This window comes from Paralichthys olivaceus, chromosome 16, assembly GCF_024713975.1.
Source record: "Paralichthys olivaceus isolate ysfri-2021 chromosome 16, ASM2471397v2, whole genome shotgun sequence".
Lineage (NCBI taxonomy): Eukaryota > Metazoa > Chordata > Actinopteri > Pleuronectiformes > Paralichthyidae > Paralichthys > Paralichthys olivaceus.
The window spans coordinates 13462461-13487227 of NC_091108.1; the positions used below are offsets into that span (position 1 = coordinate 13462461).

Here is a 24767-nt window from a genome sequence, read left to right on the forward strand (position 1 = left end):
CTAATATATGGTGTCCATTAGATACATTACAATGTAAATGTTCTGCTGAAACAAAGTGAAACCTGCATAAATAGATTTTGGCATTTATTGCGATGCAATATGGTGATCATTACAATAGTTCCTCAGTGTATCTATTATACAATGTACAAACTAGATTAAAAAAATACCATAAATAAACAAAATGCTTCATGTAGCTAATTCTTAGCATCAAACAAGAGACGCGAACATAGACACATATGGACGACACACTAATCTAAATGTCTAATTCAACAGAAATAATAATTCGTACAGGTAAAACAAAAAAAATGAATAAAAAAAAAAAACACAAGCAAATCACATAGTTTGTTAGTATGATCCTCCAGCATGAAACTAGTAAGAGCTTGTAATGGTACATTCTGTCTGGCTCCTCCCTCTCTCTGGTAAATTTGCGTATTCAGAATATTCAAAGATAGCTGGCGCCTTCACATGGGAGTTTCCATGTTGTGTGGATTTCACGCCACACACACACACACACACGCACACACACACGGACACACACACGCACACACACACGCAGACATACGAGCAAACACGAAACACATTTTTATTCAAGTCAAGCCCAAAGCAGCGAAATAAAAAAGTTGGAAGCCATTCTGCTTATGCACACCATCACATTTCAGCCTTCACAAAACAGATAATAAAAGAAAAACAAAGTTGAATAAGAGGATGAGGCTTCAGTCTAAGCTCTCAGTAGCTCAATATTATCTGTGGCCGCGTCCATGTTTTTCTTTTTTTTTTTTAGAAAACTCCACAGGATGGAAGTTCACAAAAGTGCTGCTTTTCTCCTCTTGTTCTCCTCTTCTTACTTCGTATTTTTTCACTTCAATCCACTCCTTGTATTTCCTCTGGTGAAAGGTCCCTCTAAAGTGCATGAATGAGGTAAATGAAATTCTTCTGGAGACAGGTTTGTGTCAGTTCTGCAGTTCAGACAGGAACCATTGTGTGTTGCATGTGCTGCATCTGAGACAGCATTTCTTGTTGCACACTGGCAATTAGTCTGTCCTGGTGTGACGGTGTGATTATTCCCAGTCTGTCCATCTCCCTGTGGGTCCAAAGACAAAGATACTTAATCAGACACATAAAGCTACGACTTGTCTTTTCTAAAGGATGAGGCAGTGCAGGATTTTATGCTTGAACAACGACAGCTGGAGGAATAATAATTTAGTTTTTCCTATTTTCAAGAATGTGATATCTATGAAACAACTACAAATAACAATTTACTTGGGCACAATCATGAAATATTTAGAATTTGGTGGTGAAAGGTCAAAGGTCAAGGCCACTATGACTTCATAAAATATATTTTTAGCCACAAGAACATAGAAGCTGTGTCTCAGTTCAGGGGCTGATTCCTCCGGAGGCTGCATTTGAAGACAGATTGCATCACAGAGGCTCTACTTGGCTGTCACTTTTCAAAGGCTCCTTCAAATGCTTCCTTTAATCCCAGAATCTACTTGTCTTCAGCTCTTTTGCATGGCCAACTGCAATAAGACCTGGATGAGCTGCTGACGCAGATCACGGAAAGCCTCTCTAGACCAGATCGTGTCATTTTGGTTTGGCCCCCACGTGGCCCACAAAGACCACCTTTCGTAGGGCCAGGTAGACCGTATCCTCACCATAACACCATAACTCAAGAAAAGAAGAAGACATTATCACCATATTACCTGTAATTTAACTGGCTGGCTGAGACACCCATAAGGTGATATTTTTAGTTCTTCTTGTCCTTATCATTACCATGTAAAACAACAACCGTAACCAATATTACATTTACTTGGCAGACATGTTGATCCAAAGAGATTTAAATGTTTCCCTAGATATACAGGAGCTTCCTGGGCTTCAGTTTCTGCTCAGTGACTCATCTGAACCACTGTTTACCACCACCTCTAATAATAGCCAACCCTGTATAACAATTAAGCTATAACCATAATATCAAGTTGTCTGTGCAGCCACAGCCTGATATAGTTTATGCCATTGTGCTTCCCGTCAAGCTTTTTCCTGTTAGAAGGGAGTTGTTTCTTTGTCTCACTGTTGTTCATTGTGGGAACTGTTGAGGTTTCTCTTTAAATCTCTTTGAGATTAAGATTTGAATGTAAGTTGTGATTTGGTGCTATATAAATAAAATTGAACTGAATTGCTGTAAACCACTGTTGTCTTTCAAAGCTCTTTAAACACATAAAAGATAGCGGTAACATAGGAAAGTAGACATCCCTGAGCATGAGTAACATGAGAATACAGTTCCAATGTAAATTCACACTGTAAGAGCCATATTCATTGTGGTGGAGGAATATGTCGCCCATGTACTGGCAGGGTTTTTTTATGAGTCTCTAAGTGTCCTTTAATTGTTGTGTTCACAGTGGAGTTGTATGACACAGATGAATAAACTACATCAGACATTAAAAAAAAATACATTAAATAAAAATAAAACACAGTGTGACATCAGGGATGTGCTCACGTTGCTCAGCATGTGGGTAACTCTCATTATACAAGTGCTATATGTGGGATCAGTATATTTGCTGGATCATCAAACACTGACTCATCAAACACACACCTTTCTGATGTTGGAATTGTTTTTTACACGTTCTGAAGCCGACAATCCAACAAACAAACCGGTCGCTGGCCATGTGTGTGGAGATAAGAGTGTCTGGAATATTTCTCCTCCAGCTCTGTTTAGTCTTCTCACAGCTACTTCGCTCTTTGTGTGTACAACTGAGAGGAATGCCATGAATTTCCCTCAAGGTGAGTCTGTCCAAAAACCATATTTCACACATCTCTGTGACAGCTGACTCATCACCCCTCCTTCACGTGTGCCCAGAACACGTATATGACAAATGACTGACTCGTTCATCGTCAGAATAGTGAAGCCTTCACATATCCCACTGTCAAATCTCTATAGGTATACACAGGGTTTTTTTTAAACCCAAATATAAAAGGCAATAGACTTTCCCATTGCAAGTAGAGGAGTTTGCTTATCTGTTTTTTTCCCCAATGAGTCATGTTCAATGTCCCTAACAAAACTGAGAAGCTCTCTCGCCTCGCTGTGTTGCCAGTGTTGCACAAAATGAAGACAAAAAAATCCCTGATGCACCAAAATGTAAAAAATAATTAATACAAAAACTTTCATGGTTATTTAGATGTCAACACCAGGAAGTTCAATGCACTTTGTAAGGTTGTGCAGAAAAAGTGTAGTGACATGAGTCTAGACTGAGAGAGCCAATTAAAAATGTTGACTACATAGACATTTGACCTGGGGGCGAATGCTGACTGTGTCCGTTCTCATTGCAGACGAAAGCCAGAAGTTAGTCGGGTTTTGACCAGTGGAAAAGGGACTTTACTGTATGTAGTTGAATACAGCGCAGGCAGTGTTAATGTTATTATGAGAACAAAATGAATATGATTTAATCTATTCTGCGTTTTGAGTTTTGAGTGTGATTGAGGTGCAGAAGTAGAAATTAGATTCTGTTTTGATTTTCTTTTCTGGCAGTAAGAAATGTGACGAGTAAAAACGACTCTCACTTAAATCCATTTCTCACATGAGGGTACACTTACTGGTGTGTGAGAGCCAGAAGACTGTCAAGGCTGGTGTATCCTGCTGCTGCCAGTGTGTCTGTGTACCTCTCCAACCCGATGGACTGCAGCCACTCACATACCGACCACTCCGGCACACACACCTCTGGCACCATTGACACACACACCTCTGAACCCATCCCTGACTCCAGCATGGTGGGTGTAGGTCTGTAAACGCAGAGAAAGAGGAGAGGAGACAAGTTGGTGGAAAGTTTGTGTACATGAATATGTACAGTCATATAGGGACACTTGTATTGGTCCCTGCATACTGCTGTCCATGTGTTTGCCTACATGTACACACCTGTCCCCTCCTGTCCGACGCAGAGTCCCGGGGTTACGGATGAGTTTATCCAGCATGTTGAGGATCTGGCTGAAGGTGGGTCGCTCTGCTCGGTCTCTCTCCCAACAGTCCAGCATGAGCTGGTGCAACACCACGGGGCAGTCCATGGGAGCAGGCAGCCGGTAGCCCTCCTCTATCGCTTTAATCACCTACAGGATGGATAGAGGTGGAGGATTAGTGTTTTTATCAGGGTGCATCCAAAAGAAAGAGTTTACACAAGTATTACAAAACTAGAAGACTAAAGAAACAGTTTTATGAGGTTGTGCTTTGGCAACGTGGTGCTTTGAGCTAAATGCTAATGCTGGTATGCCACTATTCTCATGATGACAGTGCTAACATGATGATGTTTAGCAATATAGTGTTTTATTTGAGGGTGTTTGCACTACAAACTGAACTTTGCATGCCTTTCCTCTTGCAGGTACTTCTCTAGTTGACATGGCAGTTCTTCCCAGTCCCATTGTAATGGCGCACAACACATACTACATTGTCACAGCATCCTGTTTTTAGCAGTTACCATATGAATAAATAAATTCAAAACCACTTTTAAGGTTTTTATATGAGAAAAGATGAATATGTCAATCAAACTGCTTTCAAACACAACTGCTGAATAAATGAAAAGAAGAGGGAAATAAAACAATGTAAAAGTTGTATTATTTTCTGGTTTTCACAGATCTTTCCAGGGCTGTCTCATCACCATCTGCAATTTATTCTAATTTATCTGCAGCTTTGAGCAGCTCCTGTGTCTCTTGTGTGCAATGCATTGTGGGCCTATACTTTATATCAATAACACACTCAAAAATAATGCACCTTTGTTCAAATCTAAAATGAAAATATTACATAAAACTCAGCTGAGGACATAACTGGATCACACCTGAGGACTTAGATATAAAAGTAGGTTAAAAGATGCTTACACATATAGTTGGTTGTGAGGTAAATCAATACATCAGAGTTTCACTGAAACAAGATTTAAGAGAAAGTGAAGTGCCGCTCAGTGTGTACTAATTTGCTGCTATCAAAAAAGAAATAAAAAAATATTCTGGATAAAACGTCTCATCAGGAAAGTTTTCTGAAACTACATAAGTTGAGAAGATGAAATCAATCATGTTTGAAAATATCCATATGCTAAACTGGTCTCTTTGACCTACTCAAACTTAACAAGCTTTGATCGCAAAGTGATTGCAAATTCACTCTGAAAATGCATTTTTCTCTCAGATCTTCGAAACTCTTCAGAACTAAATCACCACTAAATTTATAAAGTGTGTGTGTACGTCGCTGAGGGATAATTTTAAGCAGCGATTACTTGTCATCTCTATGTTAAGTTTAAGTATTTGTCTTCAATAAAAATGTCCTGTGACTGGTGGAAAAAAATATTTCTGCTGTTCAGATGATTTCAAGGCAAAATTTGCAGAGGCTAAAGACACAGGGTCAGAAAACAGCACGTCACACAGCGGGCAGTTTATTTTCCTCCCAGAGTCGTCTCTAAAAATATCCTAAAGACGGGCTGCCTATTTCATTCATTCATCTGATAAAGATGCTCATTTTAATCCAAGCACTGCAAAAAAGTGTAAGTTTAAATTGACTTCTCTAGAAAGTGGGAGAAAATAAATTATTTATAGGGAAACTTTAATTAAATAATAAGAAAACTGTGACTGATTGGGAATTTTACTGTTTTTCATTTTAGTGTTTGTCACTGAATCCAGAGCTTTTAACTGTTGTCTGGACAGGAAACTTGAAAAGAAACTTATTACCATGACTTTATGGGTTATAGGTTATTTTTGATCATCTACCCTTTCACTTCTGATAATATTTAACTCATCAACTTCACTGCTAATAATTCATGCAGGTCTCAACAACAGAGAATCATAATTGATTTTGTATGAAACATGAAGCTGTTGGTACTGCAAGTGTCATATTCATTACTTAGGTTGAACGATATAAAGATTACTCACATCCTGGTTGTTCATGTCCCAGTAAGGTCTCTCTCCATATGAGACCACCTCCCACATGACGATACCGTAACTCCACACATCACTGGCTGTGGTGAACTTCCTGAAAGCTATGGCCTCTGGGGCCGTCCACCTGATGGGGATCTTTCCTCCAGGGGAAAGGTAAGTCCCAGTGGCCTCCTACAACAGCAACACACGTCATACCTGGGTCAGTGACTGAGGGAATTTGTTGATTCCACCATTTAAAAAAACATTTGTGAATGAAAGACGTGATAGCACACAAATGGCATGTAAATCGATCAATGAACATGTACAGCATATGCCTACATTAGTTTAAGTGTATTAATTCTTTGTGTCTCACCCTTGTAGTGTAGGCAGCCTCTGGGTCGTCCTCCAGAACCCGACTCAGGCCAAAGTCCGACACCTTACACACCAGGTTGCTGTTGACCAGGATGTTCCGAGCTGCCAGGTCTCTGTGAACGTAGCTCATGTCTGACAGGTACTTCATACCGGAGGCGATACCGCGCAGCATACCGACCAGCTGGATCACCGTAAACTGGCCGTCATGTTTCTGCAATGTTTAAACGACAGAAACATTTCTTTACATTTTCAGTTGACTGGAACGTCATTCCAAACTATATTTATCAGACAGAAAAACACAGAAGAATAAACTGCACATACTCGAAGAAAGGCATCAAGGGATCCATTTTCCATGTACTCTGTGATGATCATCAATGGTTTGCCTAAAGGGGTAAAGAGTTTGAAACATTAGGTTGAATTAAAACCTGCACATTAAGTTATTATCAACCAACAACTACCACTCACATCTTGTGACGACGCCCTCCAGCCTGATGATGTTCGGATGGTCAAACTGTCCCATGATGGAGGCCTCGGACAGGAAGTCCCTCCTCTGTTTGTCAGTATATCCCGCCTTCAGACTCTTGATGGCCACGTAGATCTCCCTCTTTCCCTGCACACGCAGCCGACCACTGCACACCTCCCCAAACTCTCCTACACACACAGAACAAACAGCAACGTCAGTGCCAAGTAGGCATGTGTGTGTGGGTTTGTATGAGTGTTTGCAAGCGATAACACCAGGCTTACCCATGCCAATAACCCTCTCAATGTGAATACTGCTAACATCAATCTCCTTGGCAAACTCGTGGATGGCCTGATCGGGGTCCTCGTAGGTGAAGGGATCCACGTAGATTTTGACCCCTGTGATAGAGGGGAGGAAGCGAGGGAGGAGAGGAAGATGTGCAGAGGAGGGTATCAAATATGAGTTGTGTAACTTCTGCATATGTTATGTAAATGGCTTTGGCAGTGTATGTATAAGAAGTGCAGAGAGAAGGAGGAGATAAAGAGCATCCATCTGTCTCTCTGTTGTTTTGACAGTGTGCTTGTACGTGTGTGCAGTGTGTCTACCTGGGTTAAGATGTTTCTCCTCCTCTGAGTCCTGCCTTGTTTTACTGTACTTGCTCCTCCTGATGAGACATAAGAAATTATAGACATTTAACACAGAGACAGATATGACAAGCAAGTGCATCCCTGTCACTTTCTCTTCACTTCTGGTTTTTGTTATGATTCTTTTACAGTTAGGTGTAGTGATAAAGGGGCATTCACTGTGCGTCGCATCGCTTTTAATTTGGTTTCTTTTCCTGCAGCAACGCACATTCATTCATTGGTTTTTCCAGGGTTCACCTCAATAAAATGAATGAGAACAGAGAGCCACGGGCTGCAGGAGAGACGGCAAGCGAGCAGATGAAAGCATTTAAGGCCGAGAGGAAGGAGGGGCACCGCCTCAGGTAGCGTAAGATAAAAGGTGTTTTCCATTAAACAAAGAAACTGTCAAAAACACCTTTATAGGAGAGCAGGTGTGTGTGTTTGTGCACGCGCATGCACTCGCACAAGCTACTGTGCATGACTGTGCACGCCAGGGGAAGCTGACACACAAGCTGTGCTAGTGAGGAGACAGTAATGACAAGTCAGGGACAAAGGGATTATCACTGTCTCCACTCTAATCCCCTTTAAAAGCTTCAGGTAACACACACACATTATTTAGCCGCACAAAAGTAGGAGAGCTGTGTGTGTGTTGTTTGTGTGCATTAAGGCAGTTTGGTCAAAAGCAGTAGTCGAGGTAGAGGCAGCACTGATGGGAAACTTCAAGCCGACCTAACAAGCATACAGGGCAGCACGCCGGTCTGGATGCTTTTAAATGTGTGTGTGTGTGTGTGTGTGTGTGTGTGTGTACCTGCGGCTAATGATGAAGACAGCTGCAGATATCAGCAGTAAAATTCCAACCCCGCTGACAGACAGCAGCAGGAAGGCTGAGTTAACTCCTTCTCCAATCAGAGGGAAGGGATCTAATGAGGGAAGGACACAAAAGTCACCAACCAGAAAGTTAGAACTTTATCACGATAATAAAAGCTTCATGCATGCTCTGACAGTTCTGATCATTATTGTCACAATACCTGAATTGGTGGAGAACTCAAATGGAGTGCTGAACTCTCCATATCCGGCAGCTGTGCGGGCACGTACATGAAACACGTACACGGTGAGGGGGTTGAGACCTGTGACGTCCACAGCGCGAGCGAAGGTCCTAATTATGCGGTAGGACCTCTCTCTCTGGTCCTGATTAGACGGGACAAAAAAGAGGGGCCACTTTTCAGCGCCTGACTAGAAATATATCTTTACCATCATCGGTATATACAAACAACGTTTCCGCATATTGACATTTGCGAAAGCTGCATGAGCTGCATTAACCTGTGGGTCGCTCACCTTTTCATAGAACTTGACCTCGTATTCCAGGATGACCCCGTTAGGTCGATCTGGCTGTTGCCACGACAACGACAAACTGTGCCTTGTGACATCGGTGGCGAGGATGGATGACACCGGAGAGGGAGCTGAGCGGAACGGAGATGGAAAGAGATAATTCAGCCACAATGGTGTAACTTTGTATAATGACATACTTGATGTTCTGTGATAATAACATCTGTGATCATTTCACAGGCCTGCACACAGCTCCAAAGGTATGTACGCTGTCTGTTTGTCAACAATCCCATTGACCCTGTGCACCTGAGAACTGACCCAAATCCCATTCCTGCCTATTCCACAGAGACCAGACCTATTCTCCACTCTCTCTCCTCTTACATCCCTCCATTGTCGAGGCCTTTATGGTGTTTGTCCTCCTTTGTGGCTGTTCACATGATACCGGGCCATATGGTGGCGCAGGTTGGACGTGACACATCCCAGACTTGCTCTCGTGCTGTGCACACACAGCCAAGTTATTTCCCATGGGGTGGCAATTCAGAACTGAGCAGGTGTGCTACTTTCTAAAACGCCAGCACAAAGTCTTAAACCAATGACAGTTGAGATGTAACAGCACGCAAAAAAGGAAACTAATGGAGAGCATGTGTGAGGAAACGCCACACACCAGCTGACACCCTCACAACTAAAATGAAACACGTCATAAAACCTGGGTGATTTTTCAAACACTTCCCTGGTCAAGAGCTGACGCAAGAAAAATCCCACAGTTAGATTCACTGAGGTTTTTATGAGTCCAACAATTTCCTCTACATCTTCACGCAGCTCTGTCTGTTTGTATTTAAGTCAGCGATTTACATTTCCAAGAATGCTTTCTGACATCCACTTGAGAACACCCCTACAATTAATTGAGCGGTTGTTAAGTGTAGGAGGACAGAGTAATAACTATGGCAACTGTGACAGTGATAGTAAGAGCGAGCTTTTCCAGTTGAGAGAGAGGGCGAGGAAAGTGTCTTGTAGCTGTGTTACATGCTGATGTTAATGGAGAATAATCTCTGCCTGTTCTATGATGGATGAGTCCTTTGTGTTTGTTCAACATTGGTTTTATTCTGTGACGATCCATTGTAGTATTATACTGTATAATCAATGCAAATCTAAAGTGAATGTATAGGTTATATATAATATAACATTTATCTTATCCGCATGTATATAGTTAAGAGCCAGAGGAAGTGCGGAGTTGAATTTGGTGCAATTTGGACACGTGATAATTTCAATGTTAATAAATAAAAAAGAAGCAGGAGATTCTCCGGTACAGACGTGTTCACATAACACCGAAATCTCTGGAGTGTTCAGAGCAGCATGCAGGACGTAACATATCCTGCGCAGATCAAGTGTTTTTGTTAACATCACATCGGCGTCAGACCCTGTCAACAAAAGCTCTTCTATGTGTATGGCAATTCTTTTTCATCCTGAGATATTTGTATTACCTTTATTTGTTCCATTTTGCTCCCGGTGATTTTTTTAGAGGCAATTCAGTTCACAAGCGTTTAAAATCTTTTCTGGACTGCATTTTGGAAACAGGCGCATCATGCAGTGATTTTAAGCTTTAAAATATATATTTAGAACATATTATAGTAAAATATATCAATTCCAAATACATTTACTTACTTTTTGTAATGGAAAAATCCATCAGCAGTTGCTGTTCTGCAGTGTTTTAGAATGGACACCAGCTTTATCATGCTCACACTTAACTACATACAGAGCTTGTTCATATCATGCTACACACAATTTTGAACATTACCCATGGGGCCTTGCTCCCTTGTGGACCATGTGCACCGAGCAGCAGATTGCATTGTGCTGACCCACATACAGACAGAACATCTATAAGCACATTTTTACTGCAACAGTCAACAGTCTGACAAACTCATTTATCACACTCTTCATTCTCACCAGCTTGGTTGGTGGTAACGGTGACAGAAACACTCTGGGCTGACCCTGCACCGCTGGCCAGGGAGACCCCGTTGCGTGCATGGACGATGAAGGTGTAGTGTGTGTGGGCCCTCAGCTCGGTCACCACCACCCTGGTGGTCTTCAGGCGGGTCTGGCCGGGAGAGAAGAGCACATCGGAGCCACAGGGAAGGCAGAGCTGAGAGCTAGAGCCAGAGCCGAGTCTTGGGTAATCTTCAGATACGGGTCTGCCCTGGAAGACGCCCCTCCCTGACTGGATTTCTGATCCCACAATGCCCTGGTCTGACTGCATCCCCAAGCCACTGTGCTGAACCTCAAGCTGAGAGATGTTGTGATTCCTGGGCAGGGCTTTGCCGGCGGTCCGACTGTGGCCCCCTGTTTGACAGATGAGACACTCCAGGCTATAGCTGGTGTCGCTTCGTCCTCCCAGCCGACGGGGGGGTGCCCACTCCAAGACCACCGAGGTCTCGTTCACAACTGAGATGAGCTGCTGCGGTGCTGAGGGTGGCTCTGAGGAGGACACAGGGACAAAACTGAGTGTTAAAAAAACTAACCACATATACTGCACATCCTAGACTACACATCAGGGGCTGAAGTGTAGACGTATATGGTAGCAGACCGAAAACCATACTGTTCATAGATGTTTTCGATGACTTGGATGTTTTCTTTAGAGGCATTTCTCTCTCACTTTGTGTGTGTGTGTGTGTGTGTGTGTTCATGTTTCCCAGGCCAAGGAAACCATGTGCTGTATATAGGCATAATTAAGTTTACGACACACAGACCGAGGTCTTTAGCTCTGTCCCACACACACGCACGCACGCACGCACGCACGCACACACACACACACACACACACAGAGGTGGAGAGAGAGATAGAGAGAGTGAGAGAGAGAGGAGATCAACATTTATTCACTCCTCAGTTTCTTTAGTTATCACTCCCAGACAGGATGTAGATGGTGGCTTAGTCAGAAGTAATGGGATCATGAAACAGAGGTGGCATTCAGACAAGTCTGTGTCTCCCTCTGTTTGGTAAAGATAGAGAGGATGGGAAACAATGAGTGTTCTTTTGGCTTTTATTTGCCAGCAATGCACACATGTTGTTTTCACTCATGCAATATCTTATTGTGCGTGTGTGTGTGTGTGTTCTTACGGGTGCAAGCCATCGAGGCAGGATCACTGTCAGCACGGAAGAATCCGGAGTGGCAGTCACAGACAGTTGCCCCTTCTCTGAGCGAGTGGCTATGTGGGGGACACTTGGAGCATCCCGCATCAGAAGACTTGGCCTTGTAGAACCCAGCAGAGCAGGCTGCAGACAGACACATCTCTACTTTAATATTCATCCATGTACCATTGATTTAAGTCAACAACATTCAAAGATTCAGTGATAATTATCCACAAATATTCCAAATTTGGAGTGCATTTGTATTTGTATAGGCTACTATACTAAACTATTAGAAGGCAATGTATGGTCTAATGAAATTGGGGAAAGAGGGGAAGTTGTATAGTTTATTTTAAAGGAGGGCACAAAAGCTGACATTCAGGCAGTTGCAAGACAGTTAAGCTGCGCAGGTGTTAACACATTTGCCAGTTTGTCGATTGGGCTCATCTTTGCAATTTTGTAATTTATACCAGATGCTTGAATTGTTTCATTTCTTGCTAAATGTCATTTTTAACTTATCAGCCAGTCACATAGTCACATGTGTGTCACTGTCCCAGGGTCAGTGCATAACAAGACACACAAAACTATCAATAAGAGTAACTTCTACAATTTAACAATAAATTAGGTTGGAATACTATTTCTTATTTCAGGGAGTGGGATTTTTATGGTCATGCACATGTAATAATGTAGTATTTGCAGCATTCAGTCACTGATTTAGATGTTGGTTACCATGGCAGCAGTTGAAGCTTTTGAACAAACAAATGAAGCTGGAACCATAACCTCCTTGGCGGAGGTACAAATCGACACTAAACTAAATATATTTGAGTTTTTCTGACAACGGAGCAAAAATTTAGTTAATCAACAGTTAATCAGCATATGAGGTGACATGATGTTTTAAAACAGTAAAAAAATAAAAAGGTGGTTAAAAGTGTATTCAACATTGAGGTCAGCTGACTCCTGACCCTTGATAGAGCCGATGTCTCCTGAAACGATCGCTCAGATAGCCCAGACAGTTACTCAGCACATGGAGTTGTTTTTTCTTGCACTTGCGCATTTGAATCCACAGACCAAAAAAGCATAAAGAGAAATCTGGAGAGAGAAACAGATACAGCACGAGGAGCAGGGGACACTTTGACCTCTTTTATCTTTGATTTTGATGAGCAAAGAAAAAAAAAGGCACACACATAAAAGAACACTCGCTGATCAGCTTCCACTCACACACAGAAACAAGAAACACCAGAAGCAACTACATCAGATACTCCATGACACCAGCAGCCCACACAAATATAACTGACATTTAAATATATGAACGAGGGGGAAACAGAGAAAGGGTGAGGGAAAGACAGGGGGAGAGGAGGGAGGATTTCATGCATTGATGGAGCAACAATACAATAAATGAATGTATAATTATACTGCTTGACATCCACTGGTGAGGCAAAGGAGATGGCAGAGCGTGCCCGGCTAGAGACGTTTTTTTTCCCCTCTTTAATTTCAGAAGGAAATCCTTCATTTGTTTCAACTGCAATCATTCTTTTCAACACCTTTTTCATCATCACTCCCTATTCATCCTCCTTTCTCAATCACCATCTTTCCTGGCTCCCTCCTTTTCCCCCTCACAACCCTTTCACGACTGGGATGTCTTCATCCCAGTCGTGAAAGAAGACATCCCAGTGGGAGTGGATAGGAATGTGGGAATGATCTGGGTGTGTGTGTGTGTGTGTGTATTCAACTGTGTCAGCATGCTTTATGACACTCTCATCAGTAGATGAGAGGGAGAGGAAGTCTCCCCTGTAATCTACTCGTGTCGACCATCCTGCCCCATCTGCGTGAGCCTCCGTAGATTTGCTCTTTCACACAGTCACACAGTCGCCCTCTCATTCACATTTTTCACCAACTCCCTCATTTGCTCCCTTGTGCACTTCCTCATCGACCTCCACTTACACGGCTTTGTGCCTCTGCTCACTCTTTGTGCATCCCCGTACGAATCCCTCTCACCGTCAAAAACCTTGAGAAAGCTTTGAAGCCAGCGAAGGGTGTTTACAGCTCGATATACTGACACCGATTCAGATGAGACGCACATGTGGACCCTGTACTCTAAACCCATAAAAATCATAAAAACATTTACAGCTGATAAGAGCGGCTTTCATCCGTCAAATGGCTTATCATGCAGTCAGCTGATATCATCAGACAAGAACACATTTTTATCATTCTCCTGCTGTTCAGTACATTCCTTTCTTTCTTGTCATCAAAATAGTCAAGTCAGCCGTGGATGGGAACGAGAGGGAGTTAAAAACACTGAGAAAAGTATTTGACCTGCTGAGGATTTAGAGGTTGATTACAGGGACTCAAAACGACGCCGCCGGGGGGTAGCACGCTGCCTTTGTCTCCTACCCGATCCTCCATCCCTGTCTCCAGCACAGAGGACAAAACGAAGAAGTGAGAGAAAGAAAGGAGGAAAGAAAGGAGCAAGTGCTGAAGCCATAAACTTCCTTCAGTGCCCTCTCATGTCTCTGTTCTCTCTGTAGCCCTTTGTGTCTTTTTAAGCGTTGGTTTCGAAAAGGAGTTTGGGGGGGGCAGTGCTGGTGACCTGGAATAAGAGCTCATGAGGGTGTCATTAACCCAACATTAACCCTGCACTGCGCGGGAGCGTGAGCTAAACTGGACACAAACACACACTGATAAGATAAGGTGAAACCTGGGTTAGATGTGTGTGGCTGTGTGTGAGGGCATGTTCACATTCTGCCTGTTAGCACGACAGTAAATACACTGTTATCAGCTGCTGGGCTGTTTGATACAAAAGGGTTGCAGAGTCTATAAGGGATGGGAAAAGGTTGACTGGGAGAGACAGAACGAGAAAAAGACTGACAAGGTGCGTGAGATAAAGACGAGGAGAGAAAAAGACGGGGGGGGGCGAGGTAGAGATACTTAGGGGAAGGTGCCCTTTGATTACTATCAGCATTGTCCCCATTTGCATATGCATTCTTCTGCTAACGAAAATGCAAATGCAGCTCATTGTAAATCCAACTAAGAGCCACGTCCAGCACACTGTATGTGTATTCTCCTTGACCCTGTGTTATCTGTCATCGTCTCTTGTTCCTTCCCAGCAGAGGGGTGCAGTTGGAAGGAAGTACCCCTGACCGCTCCGCTATGACACCTGTCTCTGTGATGGATAGAGGGAGGGACGGAGTGACGGATGGATGGACGGATTGATAGACTGTCACGCGAGAAGGCGGGACACTATTAATCACAGAGGTCATGCCCTGTTAATTAAAACCTGCAGAAATGCTGGAGGGGAAGACAGGATTCTTATCTTTCCCTACTGTATACCTTCATTGACAGGATCTCCTGCCTCCCACAAGGATCAAACCGACCCCTGTGTGAGACTGGTTCCAAATTCATCTCATATCTCACATCTCCTCACAGTTAGTTTGCATTAAAAACCTTGGGAATGTTCTCAATGGAAGCCGCGGCTTTAAGTTTGTCTAAATTTAAATACGCACAAAACACTGGTGGTTTGAAGAGAGAAGTGTGTGAAGGGATTTGTGTGTGTGTGTGGGTATGCCTGCCCAAAGCCAACAGAGCAGCCATTAGCATGTGAAAGGGGCTCGACAACAATACGCCCCCCACCCCCCGTGCTCCCCATCACACTCCGATCACCCCCTGCCACCAGCAGCACCCCCCCCCCCCCCCCCCCCCCCACCTCTGTCCGCGGATCAGGGAGAAGAGTTGGAGAAAGAGAAAGGAGGGATAATGAGAGCAGCATGGAGAGAGACGGAGAGCGAAGCTTGTTCCGATGCCAGGGAGCCACAGACGGACTGTTGGAGCTGGCAAACCTCCTCTACATTAGGAGCAACCTGGGAGAGGGAGACAATAGCTCTCTCTCATACATACACACACACACACACACACATACTGTGATTGTGACGGTGGAATGCAAACCATTCCCCCCACCTGGGTTTGGCTTGCTTCAGACAACAGACAATCGCTTGTGCCATTCCACTGTCATTGGCTGCTTTGTCACCTGCCACACACACACACACACATATCTCTGTTTGTCCCACTCCTATCTGGGCATTCCCGGGCAGTCCTCCAAACTGTCTTTGTTGCTTATAATATGGAGTACACACACACACACACACACACACACACACACACATACACACACACCTACACACTCTAAATCACAAATCCAGCATGTACAGAGTCCAGAGACGCGATGCAATAATTAGAGGCACTGAATACAGCGATTACGCACTCTCTCTATCATGCGCTCACTCTCTCTTTCTGTCATCTCTCTTTCAGAGTGTCTCTCTTTACTTCTTCTCTCTCTCTTCCCTCTTTTCATCCCTTCAGTCCAAACGCATTCTGCTGCTTACGAGACTCTGCAGGTGTGTTGGAAAGAAGAAGCATAACCATGAAATCTCTCCAGATGGAAGGGAACGCAGAAACACACACACATGCAAACACACACACACACACACACACATTCCAACCCTCCCAAGCCGTGAACAGAATCAGAAAAAAACCCAGTGGGGAGACAGTGAAACAAAAAGTAGGAGGTTTCTCTGTCATTCCCTCTCTCCAACCGTTCACATTTCAAATTCTCTGTGTTCTTTCTCCACCGCTCGCCTCTTGTCTCTCCAACCTTGTTTCCGATCCTCCCAGACGGATCGCAGCTGTCAAACTTTTGACGTCTTCATCTACCTCGGTCATGACCCTGCACTCTGCAGCTAAACTCCTTCTCTGTGCATATGTGTGTGTGTGTATGTGGCTGTCAGTCAGAGCTTTTGACGTCTTCATCAGGCTCAGTCGTGACCTCGGTCTTAACCAGGGGTCTAAAGAAGAGGGGGAGTTCCCTGTCTCTTGTGTTTCCCCGCTCGTCTCCTTTGCACCCAATGACGAACCCCCAGCAGGGGAGGGGCGGCTCGGCATTGATGCCTTCTGCTGTCAGTGGCCTTCTTTCAATCCCCCTCTCCCCCCATTCAACAGCTAATCCCTTCTTCCTCTCCAAAGCTTCTCCTCTCATCCTCTCCATCCTCATTACTCTGTGTCAACACTGAAAATGAACTTTTCACATTTCACCGCTTTGGCTAAGTCGACTCTTGTTTCAGCTCAATTCAGCTGCAGCTCTTGGGGGAAGTTAGATCACACTGACAATGCAAAGGTATTTCTGCAGGAGACGGCAGACGGTGAAAAATGAAAAACTGCAAGATAAACAAATTAGCTGAAAACTGCAATGAATCTAACTAATGAGATGTACTATATATAACAGGTGGACATTTATAACAGAGAAGAAGAAGAATGTGCAAAGATTTTACACAACACTAGGATGAATGAACAATTTGTATGATTTTGTCTCTATGAGAGTCTGGATTTGTTTGTGAGCATTCACCATAATTTGAGTTACTAAAAGGATTAAATTAAAGAAATAACACTAGAATTAGATGAGAAGACTGATAACATTCTCATATCTGCATGTTAACATGTGAAGCTGGAATCAGGGGATGATTAGCTTTAGCTTAGCATAAACTCTGGAAAAAGAGGCAAAGAAAAAAGAGAGAGGAATGCAATAGTAAACATTTTACGACTTGTAAACATCAAAGTGCACAATTGATAAGTTGTGGTGTTACAAGGAAGGTTACTATTTCCTGGCTGTTAGGATCTTGTTGGATAGAGAATGTGTGTGTTCTCCACAATTCCTTTAAGAAACATTGTCAATGCAGCCTGTAATGACAGGGGTATCTGTCCATGCTATGTTTTAACTAAGTCTACCTGTCTGTTATAGTGACTGAATGAAGAAGTCTAGAAGATCCAGAAACCTTTTGACCCCGGGGATGGGACGAGACACAGAACATCTAAATCTCCTCACAAATCCATCTGCTTTTTCCTTCCATCTTGCTCTGCCTCTCCCCCCTCTATCTTCCTCTCTCTATGAAATTCAGACTTAAAATTGGAGAAGCATTAAGGCATCCATCCAATAATGCAGGGTCAGAGTTTTTTGCTGAGCAGCGTTCGGTATTTATCCAGACTTTGATGGAGGCAGCTGAGCCCGGCCAACAGCCTGACAGGCAGCGAGAGCGGGGAGATGGGAGAAGCAGATAGATAGATGGCACTTCACATCTGCTAGAGGTTCAACAGAGTCAAGGGTCTCTCCTAAATCTAGTTGAGGAGAAACATCTTTCAGGCCTCAGGGACCACCCCGCAAACCTCCTCCTCTTTTCAGTGGGAACAAACGGGTTAAGCGGGGGGAAAGCTTTTAGAGAACGTTTGTCACTTCGAAATTTTGGCAACTGCTTTTCCTGTTGCAAAGAAAGAAACTTATTTTTCTTCCCTCTTTAACGCCAACTGGCAACAACGGCACCCCTCTCTTAATGTCTGTCTCTGTCTTTCTGTCTCTCAGCATCTCTTCTTCTCTTTTTGAATTATGGGTCTGTTTGTTATACAATTAGCCTTCTGGGATAGGCTTCATAAATAAAACTGAGGGAGCAGATCCATTAGTCCCCCTCCATTCCCGCACTCTCTCTGTATTGGTCTCTGTCCATCTGCGCATGTGTTTGTGCAAGCGAACATGTTGTGTGTCTGTTGTGTGTGCAACTGAATAGGGGGAGTGAAGTTGTTAAAGTGTCTCCACCGACTCTGTTGTCCGACGGTCGCCCCATTTTCTCGCACAGACGTGCACATTTTCGTCGTCTCCACAATCACAACAGTCAGTTCCAAACATTACACGTCATCCGTGCCACATGTATGTTGGGGAGAGGTGTGAACAGCTTGTATATTTGTTACTGTAAAGTTCAGGCCAGATTTGTAAGTGACAGAAAGACAGTTTTGTCCAGATGGCTGTTGTTATGTCAGCACACCTCACACTAGGACCTGAGAGCTTCTAATCATGAGACTGCATTCAACTATAGAGACTGTATGAATCTCTGTTAACAGCCTCGGTTTATTACAAGGAAAAAAAGGACATTGATTATGTAAAGGATTCATGATATAGATATTGTAAATACTGGCAGTAATTAGGAGTTAGATTTCAAAAGAAGCTCAAAGCAAATTATCTATGGTAAAATGTTTTCCACTTATTTCACTGAAATGTATTGTTCCTGTTTTCTCCTACAACCACTACACCTTAGTAAGTAACTCAACAATGCACCAATATCATTCTCTTGACTGTCCACTGAAAATGATTCTCCTGTCAAGAGACAGTTAGTTGAGCTTAGCACACAAACTGGAAGTCAGTTTTTTAGGTTACAAGGCAGCAAATAGCATTATAGACAATATATTCATTATTGACTTAAAGGTGTTTTTGGACTGAGCCAGACGAGCACGTTTCCCTCTTTATCCAGTCTTTAAGATAAACTAAGCTACGTTAAGCTAATTGTCTCCTGGCTCCAAGTCATATCAATCAATGATTGTCCCTTTAAGCCTGCATCTTGGAACACATTCTCAGAAATTGATTAAAACAATCCACAGAATAATATTTTCCATCATTAGCGAGTAGCTTGTGAAGTGAATGTTGAGACATGGGATTTAGAAGTGGCGACACAAAGGGAGCGGAGAGATAAAGCAGGAGACCAAATCAGATGAGACAAAAACAAACAGCAAATCAGGGTGAAGTATTCCTGTCGCATAACTTACCTTTACACGCTCCCCCCTTCTCCTCATATCCCGAGGTGCACAGACATCCACCAATAGGAACGAGCCACTCTCCATCAGCACCGCAATACATTTTAGGCTCCTCTCTCTCATCTGATTGGTTGACACAAGACCCCCTGACCTCCACTAAGGAGGATGTATCAGCTCCGGTGACAGTGTCTGGGAAAGTTGCCAGGTTACGGATGGTGAGCGGGCAGGTTTTGAAGAAAACCCTGACAGACACTAAAGCGATGCAGGCACCAACATCCTGAAAGGCCAAGTAGAAGCCCTTCCTGGTTGTGACCTTTACGTCCCGCACCTCAGTGTTCAGCTTCATGATGCGGTCTCCAACATCCACCTGAATGCAAACAGAAAGGAGCTTGATTAACGGAATGTGCGCTAAACTGCGTCAGCGATCAATCCGCTTGTTTAACCCAAAGTGGCAGCTGCAATTCAACCACAGCTGATCTTCACATTTTCAGCATTTGGCTCTAGTCCAGACGAACTTCTATTGATTACTGAGGTGAAATAAGATTTAAAGCCCACAAAGCTTAACTCAGACGTCATGATAGTAACGCTTCCTGCTTCTCCCTGGGATGGCGAAATGGACGTCTAAGATAAAAACGCTTGTGAAACAAATAAAGAAATTAAAGCCGAGTGCCAGGGCGGTTTAAATTTTATCAGGATAAGAGCAAATTAAAGAGAGCAGAGGAGGGAGGATAGAGAGCTCAAGCCCTGACGGAGTTGATTAGTGTTACCTGGGTGAAGCTCTCGTCTGCTGCCACGGTGTCGACCTTAATGAAGCTGCTCTCTTTGATGTAGCTCTCCCTGTCTTCATTTGACTCATGGTAGTACAGATTGAACGTCTCCTACAAGACCAAAGAGACAGAGAAACCAAAAAAAAACTGATGTGTCTATTAATCATCAACAGTCGTCTTTTCTCTTAATATGATAATGAGTCAAAGAAAGTTGAGGGAACATAGAATGATCATCCTGTACCTTGCAGGTGCCGGTGACGCCTGGCAGGCTGTTACAGTCTCTCAGTGTGAACTTGACTTCGACATAGACCCGCTGAGCACCGGACCTCGGGATCCAGTCTGTCCTGAGCCAGTTGTTCTGATTGGGTTCCAGGACATTACACACCTGGTACGTTCTGATGGGGATGTTCTTCTCGTCCATGATGCTCACTTCTTCCCACTAACAAACAAACAAACACACTCACGATTGTATTACTCCACTCGGGAGGGCATAGGGTGACTTCATTTTGCATGTTTTGTGAACACTAATGTTTCATAAATCGCTCCATGAATATTTGGATTTAATTCCTACTTTCCAGACACCTGCTGGTCTCAGTTCATGCCAACAGTGGGAAAATCAGCTTTGAGAAACTTCATGGAAACAGATGCTTCATAACAGAGATCATTAATCATTAAAAATCAATTGCAAAAGTTGTGAAATTTTCATGTGGTAGAGCAACTTTTTCTTATAATCAGCTGCCAAGTAGCAATGCTTTCAAGTGATGCTGTCAGAAAATGAATCTGGGGGAAACCGTGAACAAATATTGTGCAACGGTAAATGTGACTGTGGAAGCATCTTGTATTTTTCACAGTTGAAGACACTCAAGTGTCAGATATCAGATGATCATATCAACATACAAACAATAACAAAAGGCCCAGTTTTATGATGTCTTGAAGCAGCATGGGATGACGGGAGTTGTTGTCTTCAACACCATTACCAATGAAAATCTACCTGATGCAGCCTAAATCATGCTCACTGATGAGTTAATGTATGAAAGTTTTATTCACATTATGCAGCAAACGAATGAATGAATAATAATGAGTCAGACCAATACAAAGGATGCAATAAAATGTGACGAAAATGAAACATCCCGTTATCTACAATAAAACTGTGGATAACTCTGGGTTTGAACATTGTTGGGATCGTTGTGGATAATGTGAGAACACAAGTCAAAATATCTTTTAACATTTAGTCATTTTTAGACATTTTCATGAAGAATTATTACACGTTATATCTTTAAAGTCTCAAAACAGTTGTGGCATGAAGTAAAACCAATGACATAACACTACGTTTGAACCAAACTCTAATCACTAGCCCTGTAGTCACAAGCCTTGTCAGAAATACTCTTATAGAAGCGGTGACCAGAAAAAGCGTGCTCACAGCTGAGGATTCATCGTGTTTTTTTTACTCACTGTCTGGCCTCATAAATACAGAGAAACAAGTTCAAGTACATTTCAGAAGCTGGGGAGCATCCACTGATTCACTGCTGTCATTTGAAACCTCGCAGGCTTACATTCGTCCCACAGTTAATGCTGGCTCAGATTTGTTGCGACTCCCAAGGTTTTCGCAGTCACATTTTCATACAAGTGGAACAGGCTCATCCTTCACCGCACCATTCATCTCCATAGAGCCGACTGTTTGCCTTGTACTGTGACCCTTCGAATGACCGCCGAGCCCCCCAACTCCAAATTGGCTTTTTATTACCGCTGAATAATAATATGCGCTCTCGCTACTACTGAGAGCTGTATACACACCAAATGTGCCGTGTCCAAAGAGGGTGAAAGAGAAAGGAGTGTGTGTGTGTGTGTGTGTTTGTGTGTGTGTGTGTGTGAGTGTGTGTGTGTGTCCAATTAGGCCTGATCGATATGTCATCAGGGACTGATATTACTGACTGATATTGGTTCATCACAAATATATTGATTTAATGATATTGATTAGCAGACATACTAAAGGTAAAGGTTTTATAGGCTTCATCTGACCTTCATTTATCTTAATTCTAATGCATTTATGCCTATTATTTGTATAATACTTTTTCATTTCTTATGAGGTTTACTTTTGAAAATGTACTTTAGTAATGCTTTAACTTATCAACATTGGAATTGGTCTCAACAATCCAGCAACGGTCCAACGTTCCTTCTCTCTAACTGTGTTTTCTATATGTACAAGATGTGAATATAAGAGTGTGTAGGCATGAGCACGAGCGTGTGGTTCTGTCTTTGTGTAGTGTGTAATTTTGCTTGTTTATTATGTGTGTCTTTGTGCGTATTAGGGTGGAGGGCTGTAAAAAAGCTGTCATAGGGTATGATGCCTCCTTGTCTGGTCTCCTCTGGAGTCTTTGTCAGTAGACAGAAATCACAGCTGTCAGAGAAAAGAAAAAAACGCTGTGCCCCTACCATACAGAAATGATGTTTTGTGTGTATGTATGTGTAGCTAAAGGATGCGGAAGGTGGGGGGGCCTGTAATCAAAAGCTCAGTGCGTGCAGACCAAGACCCCGTCAATCACGCAGCTTGTGAGAGAATGAGAGCTTGGTGACTGAAGAAATACGAGTCAAGTTCACCAATAACTCTTAAACCAACAAAGAGGTGAGGGCGCACTGAGGAGAGGACAGAGGGAGGAAGAGAGAGGACACATAGATGGGCAGATCGCAACATGCCAACAATGAAAAGTACAAAAAAGATGAGAGGAGTGGAGATGACATTAAAAAAATTGATATTTCCAGGAATCATTCTGGCAAATACATGGTAGTAAAAATCCCTTTAAAAAATCACACCCACCACCAAGCTGGTCCATGCCTTCGCCTGTGCCAAAGCCAACGCCAGCACTCTGATATTAGCACTTAAGCTTGGTGAACAACAGCACATTTCAAAATCTGTGGGATGATTATTTACAGTTTCCAGACCAAGTGTGTGTTTAAGAGAGAGAGAGAGAGAGAGAAAGAGATGGTGTGTTTTCCAAAGAGAGAACAGGCTGTAAACACTGTATCTGTAAAATACAAAAAAGAAGAAAAATGTTCCCACTCACCCCTCCCTCTGATGGACTGGCTGCCCATTTCAGCTCTCCTGGCACTGTCCTGGTATCCAGCAGGGTCACTGAAATGCACACACGCACACACACACACACACACACACACACACACACACACACACACACACACAGGTGGTTTCAAATAAAACAAAAAATGATTGAATTCTATAACAGAGTGGAGAAGTTAAGTCTTTTATACTTGGAAGTTAACCACACCTCAAGATTACCATTAGATCACTGGGACAAACTGGTTGGCTCCTGTTTATTTGCTGTAGACTAAGATTATACATATTGATTATCGTCATTTTTATTCTATAATAGCTACATGATTTCAAAATGGCACATTGGATCAATTGCGTAAAGTGGGATCCACGGTCAAAGAAACGAATAAAAAGTGACTTTTAAGCTTTAACTGCTCATGAATAAAAGTCTTCCACAGTGAACTCATCACTCACTGCGCGCATAATATCCAAGAATCAACAGACCAAGAGACCCTGCAGCTGAACTCCCTGAAGACACAACTCTGAGAGAAACCAGGAGAATTAACAACTGGGCAATGTTTCCTCCCGAATCCAACTTAATTGCTGTTCAAGTTTCACGCTTATTCGAACCTTGCTCTATCTTTCCTTCCCATCACGGTTGGGATGCGCACGGTCGAGGCGCACCGCCGCGGCACCAGCTCCCGGCTGCAGCGGCACACAGCTCCGGAGCCACCCCCTCCTCTATAACTCACCTTCGTTCGGCGGATAAATCCTCGTCCTCGAGCACGAAACCAGTGCAATTATCCAGACGAAGGTGGAAAATATTCGCCATAAATCCGCAGCCATGTGTGATGCGTGGAAGTGTGCGTTCCCCCAGTTGGCTGCAGTGCGCGCTGCTGGCTGAAGCGGCTCCATCCCGGTGGGAAAAGTGTGTGTGAATGAACCCAAGTGTGAAAGCGAGTTGGATGCAGCGGCGGATACGTGGGGCGGTCTCTTCCACTCAGATGCTTCCCACAAACGGCATGTGCCAAATGACAGAGGGTTTATAAGGTCCATATTATCATTATTATTATTATTATTATTATTATAGTATTACGCTGCTAATATTGTCTTGAAAAACATCTGAAACATTTTGGTAACATAGATGGGCGATAACTTGGTAGATTTTGGTTATTTGTGGGTTCTGGGAATTTCAAACACGCCTTTGGGAGAACATTAAAACACTTTACTGCATAAAGCTGACTAACCCTTAGATTGATCAGATATTGGTGAGGTGTTCTCTTTTTCCAATGAGACGCTCTATGATCTGAAAGGAGCAGTTTGGACTAAACTCTGAACCCAATGATCTCAGTTAAATAATCGAGGATACACCCGTCATATAACCGTGATAATTGGCACATAGCAGCTATGGGGTCATAAACGTCATCACCTTTTTTGAAATCACATGGCTGTTGCATGAATTTCAAATCCTGAATGTGTCACCGTTTCCTGATAAGACTCTTTGAATTGGGGAGGAAGCCTGTAGAAGGCCCTTTGTCCTGAGGAGCATTCACAATGAG

At 43.2% G+C, this 24767-nt stretch overlaps 1 protein-coding gene across 1 annotated transcript; it reads right to left on the reverse strand.

Moving 5' to 3' along the window:
* Positions 1–71: 71 nt before the first annotated feature.
* Positions 72–24365, reverse strand: LOC109645065 (ephrin type-A receptor 4-A-like). The gene is made up of 19 exons (XM_020110580.2): positions 23961–24365; positions 23225–23292; positions 20404–20601; positions 20163–20273; positions 19408–19762; positions 11767–11922; positions 10600–11127; positions 8665–8789; positions 8358–8517; positions 8138–8249; positions 7312–7370; positions 6991–7104; positions 6712–6897; positions 6568–6629; positions 6248–6457; positions 5890–6066; positions 3902–4089; positions 3583–3768; positions 72–1081 (listed from the first exon to the last, which is right to left on the reverse strand). Exons 1-19 carry the CDS (start codon positions 24262–24264, stop codon positions 964–966), a joined length of 3417 nt encoding a protein of 1138 aa, XP_019966139.2. The 5' UTR covers positions 24265–24365; the 3' UTR covers positions 72–963.
* Between the last annotated feature and the right edge of the window lie 402 nt (positions 24366–24767).

What these genes read in the sequence shown, in the direction of transcription:
- LOC109645065 (XM_020110580.2), bottom strand. Translation starts at nt 24,264, where the DNA reads ATGGACCTTATAAACCCTCTGTCATTTGGCACATGCCGTTTGTGGGAA. An exon ending in GATTTATCCGCCGAACGAAG is followed by an intron (nt 23,293 to 23,960) that starts GTGAGTTATAGA and finishes TGTGCATTTCAG; the next exon opens with TGACCCTGCTGGATACCAGG. An exon ending in AGGTCAAGTTCTATGAAAAG is followed by an intron (nt 8,518 to 8,664) that starts GTGAGCGACCCA and finishes CCGTCTAATCAG; the next exon opens with GACCAGAGAGAGAGGTCCTA.